Genomic DNA, 22,494 nt, shown 5'->3' with positions numbered 1-22,494 from the left:
TTTTTAAAAGCTAAGTGTTAGGTTCTGGAAAGATCAGAGTGGTGGTGTTAAAATGGAAAAAAAGGGGCTGGAGCAATAGTACAGTGGGTAGGGCGTTTGCTTCGCATGAGGCTGACCCAGGTTCGATTCCCAGTATCCCGTATGATCCTCTGAGCACCGCCAGGAGTAATTCCTGAGTGCTGAGCCAGGAGTGACGCCTGAGCACCGCTGGGTGTGACCCAAAGAGCAAAAAACGTAAAATAAAATGGAAAAAAGGCTTAAATTACCTAGGTACTTTGTTATATTCTGATCGTCTTTGAATATAACAGAATATAACATTGTGCTGGAGCGGTAGCACAGCCGGTAAGGCGTTTGCCTTTCACACACCTGACCCGGGTTCAATTCTTCCGCCCTCTTAGAGAGCCCGGCCAGCTACCGAGAGTATCTTGCCCGCATGGCAATGCCTGGCGAGCTACCCGTGACGTATTCGATATGCCAAACACAGTAGCAACAAGTCTCACAATTTGTTGTGAGACGTTACTGGCGCCCACTCAAGCAAATTGATGAACAACGGGAGGACAGTGCTACAGTGCTACACTGATTTGTTATACTCATTTTTCCCAACTACGTGTTTTTGTCTTATTGTGGGCTCTTGGTACATTAATTAGCAATAAACATAACTCTCTGGTGCAGACCAACACCACACTAAGTTTGCACTGTCTCATATTGCAAATAACAAATTTGTGTGATGTGGTTTCTGTCTTCAAGAAGTTTATGGCTTTTAAGTTCCACAGACAGGATTCTTTCTCATGAAATAGAGGATATTATAACTGTTACATGCTTTCGGGAAGTGTAGACAGTCTCAATGTGGAGCAAACTGATTAGGAAAGAATTCATAGAGCAGATGAGATCAGAAAACGGAATGCATAAAGAAAAGTAGCTTGGGCATTCATTTGGGAAGCAGAGTTGGTCACAACAAGAAGGCAGAAATGAACAGAGCCTCGTTTATCTGAACAGGGTACTCTGTTGTTTGGTTAAGTTTGCTTAGACAAGCATGCTAAAATTTGATGTAAAGAGCAATTTATTCATTTAGCGAATATTTAAGTTCTTACTGAGTACTTGATACAAAGTTAAGAGCCAAAGAGAACAGGGTATTTGCCTTTAAGAAGGTTGGGGTAGAAGGTGGAGAGATAGCACAGCGGGTAGGGCGTGTGCCTTGCACGCAGCTGACCCGGGTTCGATTCCCAGCATCCGATATGGCCTCCTGAGCACCGCCAGGAGTAACTCCTGAGTGCAGAGCGAGGAGTCACCCCTGTGCATCGCCGGGTGTGACCCTAAAAGCAAAAAAAAAAAAAAAAAAAAGGAGCTTGGGGTAGAATGTGGAGAGATGGTATGCGGGTAGGGCGCTTGCCTTGCCTGTGCCAATCTGGGTGCAATCCTTGGCACCATATTTGGTTCCCTGTGCCTCAACCAAAATGATATCTGAGCACAGAGCCAGGAGTCAGTCCAGATTATTGCCACCAGTGGCTCCAAAATAAAAACCAAACAACGAAAGCCTAGAGGGGGGCTGGAGAGGACTGAGTGCGTATTTTGCGTGTGGGGAGTCCAGGTTTGATTCCTGCATCACACACACACATATGGTCCCTTGAGCACTGCCAGGTGTGGCTGGGTCCTGGAGGTCTTCAGCTGTCGGGGCTCTGCTCGGGGCAGAGAGGGAAACTCAACCAGGCGCGGGGCAGAAGACTCTGTGTTGTTCTCTTCCAGGAGCTTGGTTTTATAACCAGACCTGATTTCAAAAAAAAATATATATATATATACATATATATACATATATATATATAAAGGTTGGAGTGATAGTACTCCGGTTAAGGTTGCCCTTTACATATCCAACACTGGTTCAATCTCCAGCACTGTGTATGTTTTCCTGAGCATGGTCAGGAATGGTTCCTGAGCCCAGAGCCATGAATAAGTCCTGAGCACCAGTCAGGTGTGGCCCCCAAAACAGGGAAAAAAAAAAAAAAAGGAAAAAGAAAACCAAAGGAGCAAATCAAAGAATATCTTTAATTTCTTTTGTGGAAGAACTTCTCTCCCTTCGTTTATATAGCTACATCTCATTAATTTGGTGTCTACATAACTTTTAAGGTGATAATCTGAGTTTAATAATTTTTTTGAATGTGTGCTTGAGCTGAGAAGAGCTGGAACCAAGTATAAAGTCTCACAAACTAAAAAAACGCTATCGTTGAAATTTTTTCCTCGTCTGTGATTCAGAGTGCCTTTTGACCCATTCTAGCAAACTTACTTCATGGAAGAATTGTATAGAGAAGTCTGTAGCCTAGCTTTCTGATTTTTTTGACTGACATAAACTGAGTTGTAGTAGTAATTCAAGCAGTGGTACTATTAAAATAGGAATACCTTCTTTAAAATGATCTGATATATTCTCTGAGTTGTATTATAAATTCAGTTAGATCTATAATGACAATTTATGTCAGTAAACAATGAAAAGGAGTTGAAACCTGAATTTAGTCTGACATACAAGAAAGTATTCTGTAGCACAAATTAAGTTAGATGGGAATTTTTTTCATTCTTAAAATTGTTTTTCAGTTCAGTTAATATTTAGTGTGTATGCAGCACCATATTTAGAAATGTGTAGCTGGAAAAGTGTGTATTTTCTTCAAGTATTATGTTTATCAGAAGAGTATGTGAATCTTAAGCATATTGCTTGATAATTTTCCTAAATGAACGTACTCAGATAACTGATTATGAAAATTCTGTTTTTGGTGGTGGATCTTTAGGAGGGACTCCTAAGTAGTGCTCCAGGGTCTCAGGGGCTACGCCTAGTGATTCTCAGCTACATGTTAGCTTCACTGTTAGTGCCCGAGGACGCAGTGCTATTTGGGCTTTGGTGTGCCACCCTATCTGGGCGACTGGCAGTGAAGCATCTAGGGCTACACCCAGGGGTGGGAAAGCTCGTACAGAGGTTAAGGTATTTGCAATAAATTTGTCCAAGTCTTGCTCTACCCGCAGCCCCACATATGGTTGGTCCCCTGAACAGCAGCAGAAGTGAGCCCTGAGTACTTCTGGGTGTGATCCAAAGACCAAGAAAACCAAAAGAATAAAACAAGGTAGCACTCAGCAAATGCCTGAGAGGCTATCTGGTGCTGAATCAGGGTTCGCTGCATGTAAGACATGTGCCTTAATTCCCATCATCTCCTTGTTTAGAAAAGCCTTCTTTTTTTAATAGTTAAGGTTGCAAAAGGATATATACTATTTGGGAACACAGTGGTTTAGAACACTTGCCCTGTAAGGGCAAGGCTGAGAGTTCGGTTCCTGGTGTGCTATTCAAACCCACATGTACTGAGTGTAATCCTGTCAGTTCTGCTGTTTGCAGTCCCCAGTGCTTAAGTGATTTCCTACTGCAGAGCAACAAAGGGGTGAGAGCTCTTTGCTTGAAAGGTGTGTAAGGACCACAGCCAGGAAGCAGGATCTCTGGCTGGCAAGCAGGTGTATAAAGCTGCAATGACTTTCGCTCAAGAGTGTGTCCCCCCCTTCCTGCCAAAGCAAACACCCTGAGAAAGATGTGGGGTGTTCTTTGAACACCACAATTTGATGTGTGTCCCTGGCGAGCTAGAAAGTGCAAGCACCATAGGAAGACAGCTATCATACCTGGTCGTGACAGCAATATTATCAGTAATAAAGACAGGGAATGGAAAAATTAATCCATTCTCTCTCTCTGCTATTCCGGGCTCTGTGCTCAGGGGCTGCCACTGGTGGTTCTCAGGGGACCATTTGGGGTGCTGGAGATTGAACTGGGGTCAGATGCATGCAAAGCCTTAACCCCCTATATTATCTCTCTGGTCCCCATTTTCTTTTTCGTTACATGAAGGGCTAAATGGCAGTGTTTTGCTGCTGAACCAGCATAGTATTTAAAACATTATATAGTTTGTTTATGGGCTAAACTTGGCTGTGCTCAGGGCTTACTCCTGACTCTGTACTCAGGAATATGAGTGCCAGGGATTAAACCCAGGTTAGCTGTATGCAAGAAAAATGCCCTATCCTGGTGTACAATTCCTCTAGCCTCTTTTTTTTTTTATTCTTGATAGTGCGTTGTCTGAGATAATTGAAATGCATTATACCATATTGTAGCACTGTAGCATGGTCCTCTCGTTGTTCATCGATTTGCTCGAGCGGGCCCAGTAACGTGTCCATCGTGAGACTTGTTGTTGCTGTTTTTGGCATATTGAATACGTCGCTTGCCAGGCTTTCCGTGTGGGCGAGATACTCTCGGTAGCTTGCCGGGCTCTCTGAGAGGAGCGGGGGAATCGAACCTGGCTCGGCCAGGCTGGCTGTGTGCAAGGCAAATGCCCTACTGCTGTGCTGTCGCTCCAGCCCTATACCATATTATTTTGCCAGAATCTGATGTTTGTTAAATGTAGTTTCCTTATGTGTAAAACTTGGTTTCTCTAAATTGAATATCATCCTAATTTGTAAGTTTGAGATTTAATAAAATTCTTAACATTACTTGAAAAGGGCACTCTTAGGGCCAGAGATAGAGTACAGTTGGCGCTTGCCTTGCATGTGTCCAACCCAGGTTCAGTCACTGGCACCACCTATGATCCCAGGAGTGGTCCCTGAGCACTGAGGTAGGAGTAAGCCTTGAGCATGCTGAGTTTGCGCCCCCCTCCCCCCAAAAAAAAGAAAGAAAAGAAAAGGGCACTTATCTGGATCAGGGAGTGGACTGGAGGCCTAGGTTTGAACCCCAGCACTGCATAGTTTTCCAAGCAGAACTAGCCCCCAACACAAGAACCAAAAAAGAGGGCTGGAGCAATAGCACAGTGGGTAGGGTGTTTGCCTTGTATGTGGCCGACCTGGGTTTGAGTCCCAGCATCCCATATGGTCCCCTGAGCACCAGATTTACAGGAGTAATTAATTCCTGAGTACTTGAGCCAGGAGTAACCCCTCTGCATCGCTGGACATGACCCAAAAAGGGGGAAAAAAGAGGGCATCATGTTGTTTCTATTAGATGAAATTCAAATAGGGAAAGTGTCCTTACTGCCCACAATCTGGTGGTTGTATGAGAATTTGGCCTAATTTCAGCTGTCAACTGGGTTAGTTTGACCAGTAGCAGAAACTTGGAACTTCTGCCATGAAATTGATGGAGAGTGATACTTAGAGGTAAATTGAGGTTAACTAGAAAATAATAAGACATTGTAGGACAGTTTTCCTAATAGCAGGTGATAGAACGAGTGCCTGAAGGGTTATCCTGTGAAAGTGTTGCCTTGAAAAGGGTGCTTTCTTTGCAGACACCGAAGAAAAGTCCACACTCTATAGACTCTCACCCAAAGCTCCTCTGATCTTCACTTTCTTTGTCTTTGGAGCTAGAATGTTTACATACCCTTCAGGGCAGTGTTAAACAGCGAAAGCAAATTGACTCTTTACTTTCAATCAATATTTGTATAATTATACAATGGAATGAAATTGCAGGCCTAGACATCTATAATATTAATCTACATCTACTGGAGCATATTACAGCCGTTACATTTGAATCTGCCTCTTAACATCTCTGGCACAGCCACACACGACTCTGAAGGAGGCTGTTTTTGTTTTATAGCAGTACCGGTCCTGGTGCGTGACAGCTGCCCCAAAGGTATCCCCCTTTGATTGCCTTCTGTTCAGGGGCTTTCAGTGTTGGTTTTACATCTGGAGCGAGGTGACTAATGAGTTGCTTAGTTTATAGCAGATGCCACTGGCGAAGCCAAAAGTAAGTGGTCTATTAACATAGGAATTGCACCCCACAAAGCACTCCTCCGAGTGAGGACCTGCTCCTGGTTATTTTTAGCTGGGTTTGCCCATAGTTCAGCGGGTCCCTTAATTACGTATTTGGAATAAAACCAACAGAGGACTCATTTATTTGCGAGCATTTTGACCCAGTTTGTTGCTTGAATGATGAAAACTCCCCCTTTTCTTTAGAATTCATCCAGTTGGCAAAGGACTTTGAGGATTTCCGTAAAAAGTGGCAGAGAACAGACCACGAACTGGGGAAGTACAAGGACCTTTTGATGAAAGCGGAGACTGAGCGTAGTGCTTTGGACGTTAAGTTGAAGCACGCACGCAACCAGGTGGACGTGGAGATCAAACGGAGACAGCGAGCTGAGGCTGACTGCGAAAAGCTGGTGTGTATTGTTTTCTGGATTGGGACTGTGGACAGGCCAGTGCGGGGAATTCCACTTGGTCATATGTGCTCGGTTTCTCTTTTCTACTTTATTTTTTTAAATACAGAATTTAATTCCTTTTTCCCCCTAAGGTCGCTTTATTTATTTTTTGCTTTTTGGGTCACACCTGGCAATGCACAGGGGTTACTCCTGGCTCATGCACTCAGGAATTACTCCTGGCGGTGCTTGGGGGACCATATGGGATGCTGGGAATCGAACCTGGATTGGCCACGTGCAAGGCAAATGCCCTGCCCGCTGTGCTGTCACTCCAGCCCCCATCATTTTTCTGCTTTAAAGAACTAAAAGCCACTTGTCTATGACAGCTTGCCTATGATTGCAGCTTAAGAAGCTTGTTCTTCATAAGTTAAAATCAAGTTTTTTTCTTTTAGAATTGAAACTATTAATAGAGTTCAAATGAGAATGAAACTTCCAATGAGAAGTAAAATGGAGCGGATGGGGGATGGGAATCAGCACGATTTGATCTGTCACAAGATCTGACGACTTAGAATGACCTCATGGTTGTCTCAGTCGTTACAGTCAAGACTTCCCTTGCGGCTTCTCTTCCTTGTCTCCCTGTGGTGCCAGGACCCCACAAATGCAAGGGAAATGTTCTACTGTTCAGTAGATTTTTGCCTCTTCTTTCTTTTTTTCCTATTAAGCATTATAAATCATAACATCGTGATTTACAATATCGTTCACAATACAGTTGTTCCAGGCGTTCAGTTTTCCCAACTCCAGTCCCACCGCCAGTGTGGCTTTCCCTCCACTGGTGTCCCCAGGTTCCCGCCTACCCTTAAGCCTCCCCCCTCAGCACCACAAAATCGTTTACTTTGTATCAGTTGTTATAACACACACCAAAATAAAAATTACTTTTGCCTTACTAATTCTCTTTGGAGTGGGGGTGGTTGCTGGGGTGGGTGGGTGCACATGTGTGCTGGCCCTCCTGCCTTGTTCCTTTTAGCACTGCTCCTAACACAGGGTACAGGGTTAGATACTTTCAGCCAGTTGGACACTGTGGCTAACACAACCTCTACCACTGTTGTTGTAATGGTCCAGGGCGGGTCATGGTACAGAGGAAAGTCTTGCCTTTGCTAGGAGGGACTAATCCATCTTGCTACAGTGTTAGATGCTCCGCAAACTCACATTATCTGGTTCCGGTGCATCACAGTTCTGTTTTCATTTTAATGCATTTTGCTCTGCCGCTTAGAAAGGTGGATGGTTGCTTTGATCTATAGGAGCCACCAATAGTGGTCCTGAGAAAAAGACACTAAAGTGGTGTTGGGAGGGAGGCCGAGGACACTGATGGAGGGAGGTCGCCAGTGGTGGTGGGGCTGGTGCCAGAACGTAGTGTGCCCAGAACTCAACTATGAATCGCTGTAAATCATGATGTCGTAGTAAAAAAATCAATGAAAATTTAAATGACACTGAAATGTTTTTACTATGCATAACCCATTTTTGGGCGCATATTTTGATGCTCTCTCTTCTTGGATTAGTCCAAGTATGATTGAAAAATCTTGTAGCAGAAACCCTGCCATCCTAGAGTTCATTTTACCAGTCAGAAATCAGAGACACAATCTGGGCTTGATGTGAATTAATATGCTGTTGGTGTAGCAGTCTTCCTGAAGCTTCATTTGCATAATGCTGTATTTTAATGTCTGGTCTGCCCATCCCATAAATTCGAGGTGAAGCTTTCTGCCCTGGTTCGTCAGGATGTTTTCTCTGCTTCCCTCCGCAGGAAAGACAGATTCAGCTGATTCGAGAGATGCTCATGTGTGACACATCTGGTAGCATTCAACTAAGCGAGGAGCAAAAATCCGCTCTCGCTTTCCTCAACAGAGGCCAGCCATCCAGCAGCAATGCGGGGAACAAAAGGTGGGGCCTGCATCTCTTGTTACCTGACGACAGGCAACGTAGCTGCCAGAAGTTCTTGCTATCTGAACTCTTATTACTGCTTCTGGGATGTGTGCTGAATAAAGCAGGAAAGGGCTTGCTGAAAGGGTGCAGGAAATAAAGGCACGGCGGCCTCCTGTGTTTATTTCGTTGCTTGAAATCTGAGGGTTTTGCTTCACAAGGGTAAAATTTTGATGTTATGCTAAATTGTGCATCAAAAACTAACCCTGCATGCCTCTCTTGCAAACCACGGAACCCAAAAGGAGGGAGAGAGCAAAAGGGAATGCCCTGCCACAGAGGCAGGGTGGGATGGGGGGATGGGGGGCGGGAGGGTTACTGGGACCCGTGGTGGTGGAGGATGGGCGCTGGTGGAGGGATGGGTACTTGGTCATTGTATAACTGAAGCCCAAGCACAAAAATTTGTAAGTCTACAACTGTACCTCATGGTGTTTCACTAATAAAAAAAATAAATAAAAATAAAAAACCTAACCGTGCTCATTGCAAAGAAATCTAAGGGTGAAAGTGGCAGCTCAGCACTACTTCCAGTGTTGACTCTCCAGAGAGCTCTTGTAGCTCTTTTGGTTTCGGAAAACCCTCTGTGAGCTAAGACAGTAATTTTGGTTTCACTGCATCACTATTTAAAATAGTCTCCATCAGACTTTGAATTTAGCATCTCCAGTACTGTAAGTAGGGAAAAGTCAGCATTCTTAGAATGATTTATTTTGTTGTCTGTTTGTTTTTTGCCTAATCTTTTAACTAAGAATTTCTTAAAAAGGTCACGCTCGCTGACACTCTTCTGTAGAAACCGACTACAGTTGATCAAATCGAACTTGACTCTTCTGCCTCATGAATTTTTAGTAGCCTTGTTTTATAAACCCAGCAGGGAACAGCACCCATATTCCTGGCTACAGCTTTCACTGCCTTTATCAACCTTTGTGAAAAAGATCCGTGATGCATACTCAGACTCCCTCATTAGAACTATAAAGCCACCCACGACAGAGAGCTCAGGTTTGAACTTGCAGCGTCATGTGTCGGGATCCCAGCTACAAAATTACTCATGTTACCTGGCCAGTAGGACTTTTTCAGGTGGTGCTGGATTTTGCTTTCCATAGACTTCTGTGTCTAACACTGTTTTGTTTTATTCATACCTAGACTGTCAACTATTGATGAATCTGGTTCCATTTTATCAGATATCAGCTTTGACAAGACTGATGAATCACTGGTAATAAACATTTGTTCTCTTAGTATTATTTACTTTTCTTGGCCCTTATTCCACAAGAATATCTTTTGCCCTCTTATCTGAAACTCCTTTTTTTCCCTATTTTATTAATTCAGGTTAAGTTTTAGGTATTGAGCTATCGTTTAAAAATATGAATCCACACAGGCTATAAGAGGCTGACTTGTATCGTTAGTATCTAGAAGTGGATCTATAGAATTCAGGATTTGGTCGAAGGTTAAATTTATCTAACAGACCTGTGAGCCTCATGTATTGATTGATTACCTCTTAATCCAGTAAAGCCCCAACCCCTGCAATTGAAAAATTAGTGAGGGACTAGAGAGCTAGTACAGCAGGTAAGGCCTTGCACATAGCCGACCCAGGTTCAACCCCTGACATCCCAATGGTCCCCTGAGCCTGCCAGGAGTGATTGGTTCCTGAGTGCAGAGGGTAGGGCGAGACCAGCATGGCTAGATATGGCCCAAAGACCAAAAACCTATTTGCTTTCCTGCTTTTGGAGGGAGCTTCTTTTAACTTATGCTGGTGTTTCTATTATAAAGGCCACCTCCTGGTATTTCCACTTGTGGTATTTAGGATACTAATATATTGTTTGTTTATGGTTCCAAATTTTACCGACCGGAAGCAAACAAAGCAATCAGGAGGTTATTGGTGGTGAAATTTTCTAATGGTAGCACAAATGGCAACCACTTGTTATGTGGTTACAAGTTTTCTGTCAAAATTCAGTATAGTGTGAGGGAAATAATTGCCAATTTATAGAAAGGTCATTGTGGGATGTATAATGAAACTAAAATATATTATTAGCTGGTTTTAGAGCTAAATCTATGATAATGACATCTATTATAACTGAAGCTGAATCGAACAACCAGTAACTCTACTACTGGACTGTGAAGTGGAGCTGTTCAGTACAAAGTGGATGAGTTACTGTTTGCTCTGTCCAACTCTTTTTGAATTTTGTGTTTTCAGGGACTACCAGGATTAATGAATTTACAGTAGCTACTGAAAATAATTAAAAAACAAGTGAAATGAAAGTAGACCATAGTAAAAGGCAACTTATTCTTCAAGGGAGAACGTCTTTTTTTAAGACCCAAGGAAGTGGCATGATTGTAAGATTTAAAATCTAAATTGGAACTTCTTAAGTGATATCATGGCACAACACATCTGATGAGAAAATAGCATTCCCTTAGGAGCAAGAATCCTATCTAACATGACCAGTATGGTACCTAGCATTATAAGTTCTAAAACTAATTACAAAAATAATCAGAACTAAAGGACCAGGCACAGGAGAGAATCACGACAGAGCTTGATTCTTTAACCTTGTCTTGCCTCTGTGGTATTGATTCCTGAGTCTATTATAATAGCTTCAATTTTAGAAAGAAAACATGCGACTTCTATAGCTACACCGCTTGAATGCTTCCTCCCCCTCTCCCTGAACCTGTTCCTAGGTAATCTTCCTCAGGAAGTCTTTAAGGTTTGTTGTAAATTCATTTGCAGTGTTTAGGGGAGGCCTAATCCAAGAGAAAACATTAATACCATGTCATTGTTTACAGGAATGGGACTCTTCCTTGGTAAAAACTTTTAAACTGAAGAAGAGAGAAAAGAGGGTATGTTTGATGTATTTGACCTTTGTTTCACAACTTAGCAAGAGAGGTTTTCTCCAGAAACTTTGCCACGATACTGCATGTTGCTCTAGCCATTGTTAAACATAAAATATAAAGGGATCATGCTCTAGGGGCTATTATTCAAGAAAGACTCATCCTATTTCACTATTCTGGGCTACTTCCCAGTTCATTCACCAGTGGAAAAGGATTCTCTTAAGTTTATGTTTATTGTCATGTGAATTTTTACACAGAACTCTTGTGCTCTAATATAAGCTTCAGATGTAATATGTGTATAAGGAGATATACAGAAATCCTTCTGTTTATGCTTAAGTTACTTACAGTATTTCCAGAGACTTCTTGTGGTTTGATTGGATTACAGCTCTATTTTTCTGGTGCTGTCATCTGAATTTTCCTGTAGTGGGCTTATTTCTTCTAGGGTTCTGAGGACATTTTTGAACTGGTAAAACTTAGTATAAATACAGGCAGTGAAAAAGAGCACGTTGTTTATTCACTGTAACCCTGGTCCCTAAGATTTCCATCCATGTTGTGTAACGGAAGTTTCATGTGCTGTGCATTGGATCTTCCATATTGAGGTGGTGGTGTTTTTTTTTTTTTTTATATCCTCTCTAGCGTTCTAATAGCCGACAGTTCATTGATGGTCCCCCTGGACCTGTAAAGAAAACACGCTCCATTGAGTCCACAGTAGACCAGGTAAGAGAATTGTGGTCTTAAATTCATCAGAGATAGTGGCCCCAAGCATTAAAATCCAGAATTGGGTCTGGAGCAGTAATACAGCAGGTAAATCTTGCACGCAGCCAATCCAGGTTCAATCCCCGGCACCACTTATGGTCCCCGAGCCCTGCAGGCGTAATCCCTGAGTTCAGAGCCAGGAGTAAGCCTTGAGTACCTCTGGATGTGACCCCAAAACCAAAACAAAACAGCGTCAGTATTGCAGTGTGATTTTTGAGAGAGAGATTTGATGAAAGTTTTTCTTATGATAGAATCTTTATCATCCATTTGAAAGGAATTATCTGGGGGGAGGGGGGGTTGGGCCACAGCCGGCGGTGCTGGGGCTTCCTCCTGGCTCTGCATTCAAGGATCAGTCCTGATAGGCGCAGGAGCCATTTGGTATGCCAGGGATTGAACCCATTTGGGCGTGTGCATGGCAGATAACCTACCTGCTGTACTATTGCTCTGATCCCTTGAGTCATTCTGATTAAGTGAACAAAACCTGTTTTATGTTTGAATCTTAGTTGTTTTTATTTATACCCCTGTGACTTATATTTCTCATTCTCTAAAATATGGAACTCTAATTTAAGATTATGGTCAATTAGATCTTTAAGTCCTGACCAAGACCCAGAAATTTTTAAGTACCCAAAAGTTCCCCACCGTGGAAGTGTTCATGCTGTCCTTGTGGTTTCTTCGTTTACTATTTTTTTCAGGGTAATGAATCCATTGTAGCAAAAACTACAGTGACGGTTCCCAATGATGGTGGACCCATTGAAGCTGTGTCTACCATTGAGACTGTGCCGTACTGGACCAGAAGCCGAAGAAAAACAGGTCTCTGGGGGTTTAGGGCTGACTTGCCTCTGTCAAACAATTGATAATTTTTGTTGTGGGGCTGTGGGGAGAATTGGTTTTAGAGAACCCTCCTGAGGTGAAGCTTGGACGTGTTGAGTAGTTTTCTTACTGCTGTAGACCGAGAACCAAAGGGCTATGTATGTCCTGTTCTACTTTTGGATTGCTAGCCTGGCCGAGGCCAGTAGCTCATAACTTAATACATTTGAAATGATTTTTTTGCGTAGCCATTATATTCCGTTCTGATTATGCTTGCAGATTATTGGTTATCTTTCATGTATATTACAGTTGGGGTTCAGATTCAGAAAAGGGTAAGCTCTAAGCTTAAAGGTGTTTGTTTTCCAGGTACTTTACAGCCCTGGAACAGTGACTCTACCTTGAGCAGCAGGGTGATGGAAGCAAGGACTGAGACAGATGCTTCTGGCACTCCTCAGAGCGGTGGAGGGATGCGCCTGCATGACTTTGTGTCTAAGACGGTAACTCAGTGATCACTTCTTTTCTTGGGTGCACTGAAGTTTGTTTGGCTTCTCTTGTTGGTGGGTCCATACCTGGTGGTGCCCACTCCTGATAGTACAGGGACCTGGGTGGGTTATACTGGGGAAGAAACTCAGTGTCGTATTTCCAAGACCTGTGTTACCTCTTGAGCCACATCATAGTGGCCATTTAAATTTTTTTGGTAGTTTCTTTTCTTTGGGGGCCTTTCCTGGAGGTGCTCAGGTATTACTGCAGACTCAGTGCTCAGGGGCCATTCCTGGTAGTGGTCAGGAGACCATGCGGCTGAAGATTGGACCTGGGCCTCCTGCATGCAAAGCATACCCTATGCCCTCAGCCCTGAGAGCTATCTCTCTCTCTCTTTTTAATGAAAATTGTATATATCAGGGATAAAATGACTTGTGTGTAAAATTTAATTTTGGAAAATTTTCTTCCTTCTTCTAATCCTACTCTACAGGGGTAACCCCTGGTTACCGAACATGTGTTTCTTTTCATTCTGTAAATAGTATTAAATGAATGAAAAGAAAAGAATTTCTCAGAAGCAGCTGTTTGTGCTTTTTAGTGATACATATTTACATTTTGTGCCTGAATATAGCATGTTTTAGCTCTGTGGCGTTGATTTCCTCATTAAAAACCAAAGCAAGGGCCGGGGAGATAGTACTGGGGTTAAAGCCCTTTCCTTGCACGTAGTTAGACCTTGTTTTATCCCTGACACCGTCTATGGTCTCCCATAACACATAGGATTGATCCTTCAGCACTGCCTGTGTGACCCTGAAGCTTAAAAGTAAATGATAAAAATTAAACCCAGGCAAACTGAGGGAGGCTCACTGGAGTGGACTTATTTGAGCCACGTGATAGTGACATTTATCTGACTCCTTGTCAACAGGTTGACACTTAGTAAATGCTCAATAAATCTTGGTTGATGATGATGCTTTTGTAATCCGTGCCATTGTTTCTCTTCTGCCTCATTTCCTCTTCAGGTTATTAAGCCTGAATCTTGTGTACCATGTGGAAAGCGGATAAAATTCGGCAAGTTGTCTCTGAAATGTCGAGACTGCCGCGTGGTCTCTCATCCAGAGTGTCGGGACCGCTGTCCCCTGCCCTGCATTCCCACACTGATAGGAACACCTGTCAAGATTGGAGAGGTACGAATGTGGGTACCATCTTTGTGTATGACTTCTTCAGCTTTTCAAAAGCTTCATGTCAATGAAGTTAATGATGCCAGGTGTTGTCCTTGCACAAGTTGTGCATAGAAATGATAAAATGTTAACTTGTACCAGATTCCTCTTTGAATTTGAGTGTATGTTTAGTATCTTCCTGAACCAAACTTCTCGTCTTTACTCCTCTCTCTCACCCCCCTCCCCTTTTTTCTTTTCTCTCCTCTTCCCCTCCCATCTTACCCTCTTTTGTCAAATTTCTAACATCAAAAAGTCTAGAGCTTAGCATAATTTACCCCTGATTCCTATCATTCAACTTCCATGGTTACTAATTCATAACTAATCTTAACTATCAATACCCCATCTTCTCTTGGACTTTTCTGGTAAACTGTTTTGAAGCAAATACTTCATATATTTTCATATGTGGATATTTTTTCTCTTTTTATTAAAGATGTCCCCTAACAGGCTGTTTAGAGGTATTTTGTAGCAAGCAAATTGCTTCTAAAGATTAGTTTAATCCATTAAGAAATTAATGTATTAGAGCACATTAATGTATTGATGCTGGACCTCTACCTTGCTACATGCAAGGCATGTACCGTAGCCACTGTGCTTTCTCTCTGTGGCCTAGTTAGCAGCTTTTGCTGATGTAATTTTATTGTTGCTTACATTTGAATGCCCTTGAGTAGAAGAGAATGAGGGGGCTGAATGAAGCTGTTGTCTTATTATTTGTTGATCAAAGATATGAGACCATCAGCCACATGGTGTAGAGGAAGGAGAAATGGAGAGTTCCTGTTCTAATACATGCTTTGGAAATATGAATTTAAAAAGTAGACAGTATGTCCCAGCCTGAGTCTGAAAGGGTTCTTTCAGTCTGAAAGGGAACTGTTAGTCTGAAAGGGTCCTTCCCACATAGTCTTCATGTGCTGGTCTGTGTGGTATAAATGATTGAAATCTTTTCTCTTCCAGGGAATGCTGGCAGATTATGTGTCCCAGACATCTCCAATGATCCCCTCCATTATTGTCCATTGTGTAAATGAGATTGAGCAGAGAGGGTTGACTGAGGTAAGGACCAACCTTTGTGGGTTTTTTTTTTTTCTTTTTGGGCCACACCTGGCAACGCACAGGGGTCACTCCTGGCTCTGCACTCAGGAATTATCCCTGGCGGTGCTCAGGGGACCAAATGGGATGCTGGGGGTCGAACCCGGGTCTGCCGCGTGCAAGGCAAACGCCCTACCCGCTGTGCTATTGCTCCAGCCCCAGGACCAACCTTTGGAGAGGAGGTTGAGTCTATTTGTGTTATTCATGTGGAGGTTCGTTCTCCTTTAAACCTTTGGGCCACAATGAGCAGTGCTCAGTACGTGAGAGTTGCGCCTAATAGCGCTTAGAGGAGTCGTGTGGTGCTGGGGATTGAACCTTTTACCTGGCCCTGGTTTGGAGAGTCTTAACAAAAGTATTGTGTTGGTAATAGACAGGACTGTATCGGGTCTCAGGCTGTGACCGGACAGTGAAAGAGCTGAAAGAGAAATTCCTCAGAGTGAAAACTGTGCCCCTTCTCAGCAAAGTGGATGATGTCCACGCCATCTGCAGCCTCTTGAAAGACTTCCTTCGAAACCTCAAAGAACCCCTTCTGACCTTCCGGTTAAACAAGACCTTTATGGAAGCAGCAGGTAAGACTGATCTGCTACTTAAGTAGGAGTCCCTCAGGGATAAGAAGATTTGACTCTTTTTACTGGTTTTTTCCCCTCTGCCGAGTACAGTGCCTGAAAATAGTAGATACTGATAAAAGTATCTGAGTCTGGAACTGGAGACAGTACAGCAAGCAGGTTTTTTTTGCCTTGCATGTTGCTGATCCAGCTTCAATCCTCCACACCCCAAATGGTCCCTCGAGCCCACCAGGAGTGATCCCTGTGCAGAGCCAGGAATAAAGGTCCTGTGTACCATCAGCTGTGACCCAAATTGCTATCCCACACCACCCCCTCCAAAAATGCCAGAGAGATAGCGCAGCAGGTAGGGCACTGGCCTGGCATACAGCCAACCTGGGTTTGATCCCCAGCACCCTGTATGGCCCCCAAGCCCTGCCAGGACTGACCCCTGAGCACAGTTGATTGTGTCAGCCCCCTACCACCACTAAACAAAAAGTAAGTAGGTTCTGAGACACTCCGATGGGTATTATATCTGTCCTCTTCCTATTTTCCTTTTTTTTTGATGGTGGGGAAAGTGGTTTGGGCTACATCAGAAAGTGTTTGGGGGCTGCATGCAGCTCTGTCCTTGGGATTACATCCACCGGTACTCAGGGATCCAGGTGGTGCCAGGGATCAAAACCTGGACAGAACATGCACTCAGTCCTTTGAGCTATCTATCTCCAGCCCTTTTTTCTGAACTGGGATACTGAGAGTTTTTTATTGATGTTTGGGTGTTTCAGGTGGCCCTTTTGAGTTTGGAGTTGTCTTTGTTTCTTTTTCTCACACCCCATAATTAGTTCATCAGCAAACTTGTCAGTGAAGACCTTGTAAAATATACCTTATAAGGGCTGGAGAGATAGCACAGCGGGTAGGGCGTTTGCCTTGCTGCGGCCAGCCCGGGTTCGATTCCCAGCATCTCATATGGTCCCCTGAGCACCGCCAGGAGTAATTCCTGAGTGCAGAGCCAGGAGTAACCCCTTTGCATCGCCAGGTGTGACCCAAAGAGCAAAAATAAAATAAAATATACCTTATAATTGAATTTTTTTTAAATCTTCGTTTGTTTTGGGACCACTCCTGCTGTACTTGGGCTAATCCTGACTCTGCTCAGGGATCATTCCTGGTGGTGCTCAGGGGACCAGATGCAGTCCAGGGTTCAAACCTGGGTCAGATCGATGTAAGACAAACACCTTGGTCCTTCTATTAGACTCTTCAGCCCTTTATATTTGAAATTTGCCATTCCTACTTTCACTTTTGATATCTCAACCTGGAGTTATGTAGCATCTACTCCGGATTTGCTCGCTCCTGTTTTTACCGTCTTTACACCACGAGCCACAGCAATTATTCTTTTCTTCAAATTCAAATGAGATGGTGTACCTTCTGTTCTTGGTATCTTCCAGTGGCTTCCCATCACTCGGAATAAAATCTCTCTTCTTCACATGGCCGCAGAGACCCTGCCTGATTTGGCTTCTGGTTATATCTCCAGCAGCGTTTATTTCAGCACCCTTCATTTCCAGTTCTGCTATAATTCCTGAAATTTTTATGACATAATCAAGCTTCCTCCTGCCTTGAGGGCTTCGCATTTATTGTTGCCTTAGCCTGGAAATAAAGTTTTATGATTTGTTCATTTATATTTCTCAGGGTTTGGGGGGTAATATTTTGTCCTTGGAAACCCCTTTCTCCGTGACCTTGTCCTGTTTCTAACCTCATGACTTCTTATTTCATTGTGTATTGTCACTACTTGATGCGTATCGCTTGCTCCAGCAGCTGTTCCAGAGAATGTCTCTATATTCCATGAGACAAGTCTTTGTTTAGGGCTGCTTTATTCTTGACACCTAAGAGAGCCTGGTCCAGGAAACCTGTCATGAACCAGGACTTGTATTTTTATTTTTCATTTTTATAAAGTAGCTCACAAGATTTGTGAACCAGTACTTCCTTGATCTTTGTAGTCACCGCCATTTGCGTGTCTGTTTTCCTAGCACACGAGTTGCCAGCCTCACTGCAGAAGCTGGCTTCTGATTTCTAATATCGAGCTATTGGCCAGTATCCTGCTTGTTAATGAGAGTAGAGTCTGATGCAGTCATGAACCTAATCAAAAGTTTCAGAAGCTTACGATATGGATGAGACTTGGAGGTCGATAACTTGGGAGCCTGCTGTCAAGGGAAAGGCTGTCTAGGCCTCTTGGTGCTTTCTTTTCATTTACAGAAATCACAGATGAGGACAACAGCATAGCTGCCATGTACCAGGCTGTTGGTGAACTGCCCCAGGCCAACAGAGACACATTAGCTTTCCTCATGATTCACTTGCAGAGGTGAGTATTGCAGAAACTTGTTTTGGGAATTAGGAATTTTCCAAGGGGAAGATAAATGTGGATGTGGATTAGGGAGAGGACACAGGGGTTGAAGTGTTTCTTTGTAGAAATTATATTTCCGCCTGCATGCTAGTCTTCTAATTTAATGCTCTTTCGCTTAGAGTGGCTCAGAGCCCAGACACGAAAATGGATGTGACCAATCTGGCGAAAGTCTTCGGCCCTACGATAGTCGCTCATGCTGTACCCAACCCAGATCCAGTGGTGATGCTACAGGATATCAAGCGTCAACCCAAGGTAAGTACGCACAGCTATGGACGTGTTGTGTACGTGTGTGTAAACTTGTGTGATATGATAAAAGACCTTGCTTGAGGTATGTTTCTGTGGCCCGAATTCTGGAAATTGGTAATATGTTTGGTGACTTTCAGGTTGTAGAGCGCCTGCTCTCCCTTCCCCTGGAATATTGGAGTCAGTTTATGATGGTGGAACAAGAGAACATCGATCCTATGCATGTCATTGAAAACTCAAATGCCTTTTCAACACCACAGACACCAGACATTAAAGGTAGGCCTTGGTTGGACTGCTAGCAGTCTCCTACTGTCTGCCCGTGCTAGAGCTGTTTAAAACATTATTCTTAAGTAAAACCGAAGTTCATTTTGAGAATTATTCCATGAAAGAAAAGTAGTAGAGTTCTAATCGTAGGTGTTTCTCTCCCCCCAGCCCACCTCCCACCAATTTTCCATGTTTTTTCCTCCATATTTCTTTGTTTATTGTTGACTTTTGGGCCACACCCAGTGTTGCTCAAGGCTTAATCCTGGCTGTGCTCAGGGGATCTGTGCCCAGTTGGCTGAACATAGACTAAGGGCCTTCACCACATTACTATCTCTTTGGCCCAGGTTGAACCTGGGTGGCTGCGTGCAAGGCAAGCACCTTACCTGCTGTTACATCTCTGGCCCAACTATATGGATATTTTAAGATAACAGTTGGGCTGGAGCGATAGCACAGCGGTAGGGCGTTTGCCTTGCACGTAGCCGACATGGCTGACCAGAGTTCGATTCCTCCGCCCCTCTCAGAGAGCCCTGCAAGCTACCAAGAGTATCTCGCCCGCACGGCAGAGCCTGGCAAGCTCCCCGGGACATATTCGATATGCCAGACACAGTAACAACAAAGTCTCCAATGGAGACGTTACTGGGCCCGCTCGAGCAAATCGACGAACAACGGGAGGGCCTTTACTTTACTTACTTAAGATAACAGTTATAGTAATAACTTCTGTATGACTTGTTCACTTAGCATGTTATAAGAACCTCTTCAGTTAATCTGTAATCTAAATGATCCAATTTTTGTGCTCACAAATTATAATTTACTAAAAATTGATGGAATAATTTACTGAAAATTGATAAAAAGGAATTGATGTTGTTTTTTAAATTTCATAAACATTTTTAAATAATGTTGCCATTAACATTACATGTGTATTTATCTTTTTTCTCCTAATGAGGAATTCCAGGAACGGAATTGAAGGGCTTGGAGCATTTTTGTTTTTTTGATGTTTTACCAACTTGATTTCTTAAAGGCTTTTTGGCAGTTCGTAAGCCACCAACAGCATATGAGACTGGTTTTGTTCCAATCTCTCTGGCATTGGAGACCTGTTCTTTCGTTATTGCAAAATTGTTTTATAGGAAGCATACTGCTTTTTTCTAGTATAAGTAATATTCAAAAGTTCAGATACTAGGCTTATTAAGTTTGGAGTTTAAAGGAGGCATTAATCAGGAGGTGAGCATGAGCTGTTCATTGAGTAGTTGCCTGCATAGCTCAAAATGATGTCTGCGACTTTGCTAGACATCCGGAAAAAAGTGCCTCATAGGGTATTCAACTTAAAATTGACCCCAACAGAGTGCTTTCTTTCCCTTCCCCTACGTTTAAATGTCTCGATTCTCATTGAAGTGAGTTTACTGGGACCCGTGACCACTCCTGAGCACCAGCTTCTCAAGACTCCTTCATCCAGCTCCCTGTCACAGAGAGTCCGCTCCACGCTCACGAGGAACACTCCCAGGTGTGTGGGTTTGCCCTGCTTGAGGAGGAGTAAGAAACCACTGCTTCCTCACACTTTCTCCCCTTTATCCGATAGCTGGTCGAAAGAAAACGAGTTAGAGCTTAGCCAGCCGACAAGCTGAAAGAGGAAACTTGGAAACCATAAGGATCAGCCCCACCCCCACGTTTTGGGTATTTGGGCTACACCTCTTGGTTCTCTGCGGCTCCTCTCAGAAGGTGTTCAGGGTTGTTCCTGGCAGTGCCCTGCGAATCGTGCCATTCTGGGCATCAAACTGGGTCTGGCTGCATGGGGAGTCAGATTTTCCGCCCTTTGGGCCCAGGGTCCTCTTTTTATTTATTTATTTTTCTAGAGCTCATCCTTAGCGGTGCTAGGAACTCCTAGCAATTTTTGGCTGCTGGCGTGGGCTGATGATTTTGGGATCAAATTCAGGGCATTGCACGTGCCAGGCCTTTTTTTTTTTTTTACCTCCTGAACTGTCTCTTCAGCCTTAGGTTCCACTTTAATTTTTTTATTTTGTATTTGGGCCACACCCAGCATTACTCATGGGTTACTCCTGGCTCTGCACTCAGGAGTCACTCTGGCGGTGCTCGGGGGAATCATATGGGGTGCTGGGGATCAAACTTGGGCCGGCCGTGCACAAGGCCAGTCAGTGGCCTACCCTCTGTACTATGTCTCCAGCTCCAGGGTTCCACTTTTCAAATAGGTTTGAAGTTCCTCGCCGTTTCCCTTCTTATCTGGGTCACAGAGAATAGCTTATGATGGTTATCGGAGTTCTCTGCTTTTAGTTGATCCTATCAAGTAGTGTTATTTTTCTCTTTCCCCCCTTTTATTGCCGTTTCTGCGATGTTTATTGGTCGCACACCCTTGGTCCCAGAGATCACACACTTTGTTGTGGCATTGGGAAGCCCACAAAGCAGAGAAGATTGTGGTCCCTTTCGGTGTCTCTCTGGGAGGCATGCCCGCCACCCACTGCTTGGCTGAGCCCCATGGACTTAGCTGCTGTTTATAGGATGCTTCTCCAATCCATTCTCTCTCTCTCTCTCTCTCTCTCTCTCTCTCTAGGTTTGGGAGCAAAAGCAAGTCTGCCACCAACCTTGGACGACATGGCAACTTTTTTGCTTCTCCAATGCTGAAGTGAAGTCATGTTTCCTGTTACCTCCCATCATTTCCTACAAAGAAGCATGCCTATACTCACTCTCTATATATATATATGTACATCTCCTCTCCCCAAGTAATGTAATACCAACACCTTGTGCAGTGTTTGCTGGAGCTTTTGGTAGAAGATCTTTATGGGATTCCTTAGAAGGGGTGATATGAACTTCCTTTTGATTCTTTTGAGGTTGGGTGGATCCCTTTGACTTAAAACCAAATATTGCTCATGGAATTACATGTCTCTGGTATTATTTAGAACTAATTTCCCTGAGCTAATGAGAGCAGCCTCCCTCTTTGCTGAGATTGACTTCTCTCAGGTTGGGAGGAAGGAAGGGTCTGGAAGGGTTTGGATGATGGCTCCTTCTGAGAACTTGAAATTTCCCTTTCCCCCATTATAAAGTGATCTTTTTCTTGGAATCTTCTTAAAATGGGATAGGAGGAGAAAGGAACTAGAGATTGAAGGATGCTTGGCTTTAATTTGAATTGATTAGGTTTTATAGTACATTTATATTTTGATTTTTGTGGGGAGTTTTTGGAGGGGACATACCCAGTGGTACTTGGGGACCATTCCCAGCTCGATGTTTGTGGGGTTATTCCCTGACTGTGCTCTGGATTGTGCAGTACTGGAGGTGGAACTGGGTCTCCTGCGTGCAGAGCATATGTTCTGGCCCATTGAGCTATTCCTTTGGCTCTACCTGTATTTATCTCTAATGGGCCTTGGGCTGGATTTGGGCCTTGGTTGGGGGTCAAAACCAGTTTGTTCTAAGTCAGATTCATTCTATTGCTTGACTGCCAGTTTAAACACACACACACACACACACACACACACACACACACACGTCCCCTCTTATTCACTGGAGCCCTTTTTCTATCTGATATCCTTACTAACAATTAAAAGTAGGCTGTTGGGGCTGGAGTGATAGTATAGCGGGTAGGGTGTTTGCCTTGCATGTGGCCAACCCGGGTTCAATTCTCAGCATCCCATATGGTCCCCTGAGCACTGCCAGAAGTACTTCCTAAGTGCAAAGGCAGGAGTAACCCCTGTGCATTGCCAGGTATGACCCAAAAAGCAAATAAAATACAATTGAAATAAAGGTAGGCTGTTAGGAAAGATTGTCAGTATTTTGTGTGGCAAGAAAAGCCAGTCTTGGGCTGATATAGCAGA

The 22,494-nt window shown here is 43.6% G+C and overlaps 1 protein-coding gene across 1 annotated transcript in view; it reads left to right on the top strand.

The window, feature by feature from the left end:
- RACGAP1 (Rac GTPase activating protein 1) overlaps window positions 1–21,942 on the top strand; it is a 30,130-nt gene extending 8,188 nt beyond the window's left edge. The window contains exons 2-16 of the mRNA XM_056120182.1: window positions 5,947–6,149; window positions 7,924–8,060; window positions 9,231–9,300; window positions 10,863–10,916; window positions 11,544–11,624; window positions 12,356–12,473; window positions 12,837–12,967; window positions 13,964–14,128; window positions 15,107–15,202; window positions 15,609–15,807; window positions 18,025–18,130; window positions 18,292–18,424; window positions 18,556–18,691; window positions 20,069–20,177; window positions 21,240–21,942. Coding sequence (XP_055976157.1) covers window positions 5,947–6,149; window positions 7,924–8,060; window positions 9,231–9,300; window positions 10,863–10,916; window positions 11,544–11,624; window positions 12,356–12,473; window positions 12,837–12,967; window positions 13,964–14,128; window positions 15,107–15,202; window positions 15,609–15,807; window positions 18,025–18,130; window positions 18,292–18,424; window positions 18,556–18,691; window positions 20,069–20,177; window positions 21,240–21,315 — 1,814 coding nt within the window. The 3' untranslated portion in view covers window positions 21,316–21,942. The remainder of the gene's footprint in view (window positions 1–5,946; window positions 6,150–7,923; window positions 8,061–9,230; window positions 9,301–10,862; window positions 10,917–11,543; window positions 11,625–12,355; window positions 12,474–12,836; window positions 12,968–13,963; window positions 14,129–15,106; window positions 15,203–15,608; window positions 15,808–18,024; window positions 18,131–18,291; window positions 18,425–18,555; window positions 18,692–20,068; window positions 20,178–21,239) is intronic.
- The last annotated feature ends 552 nt before the right edge of the window (window positions 21,943–22,494 follow it).

Source organism: Sorex fumeus, unplaced genomic scaffold, assembly GCF_029834395.1.
Source record: "Sorex fumeus unplaced genomic scaffold, SorFum_2.1 ptg000042l, whole genome shotgun sequence".
Taxonomy (NCBI): domain Eukaryota; kingdom Metazoa; phylum Chordata; class Mammalia; order Eulipotyphla; family Soricidae; genus Sorex; species Sorex fumeus.
This window is presented reverse-complemented; position numbering and strand designations above follow the sequence as displayed.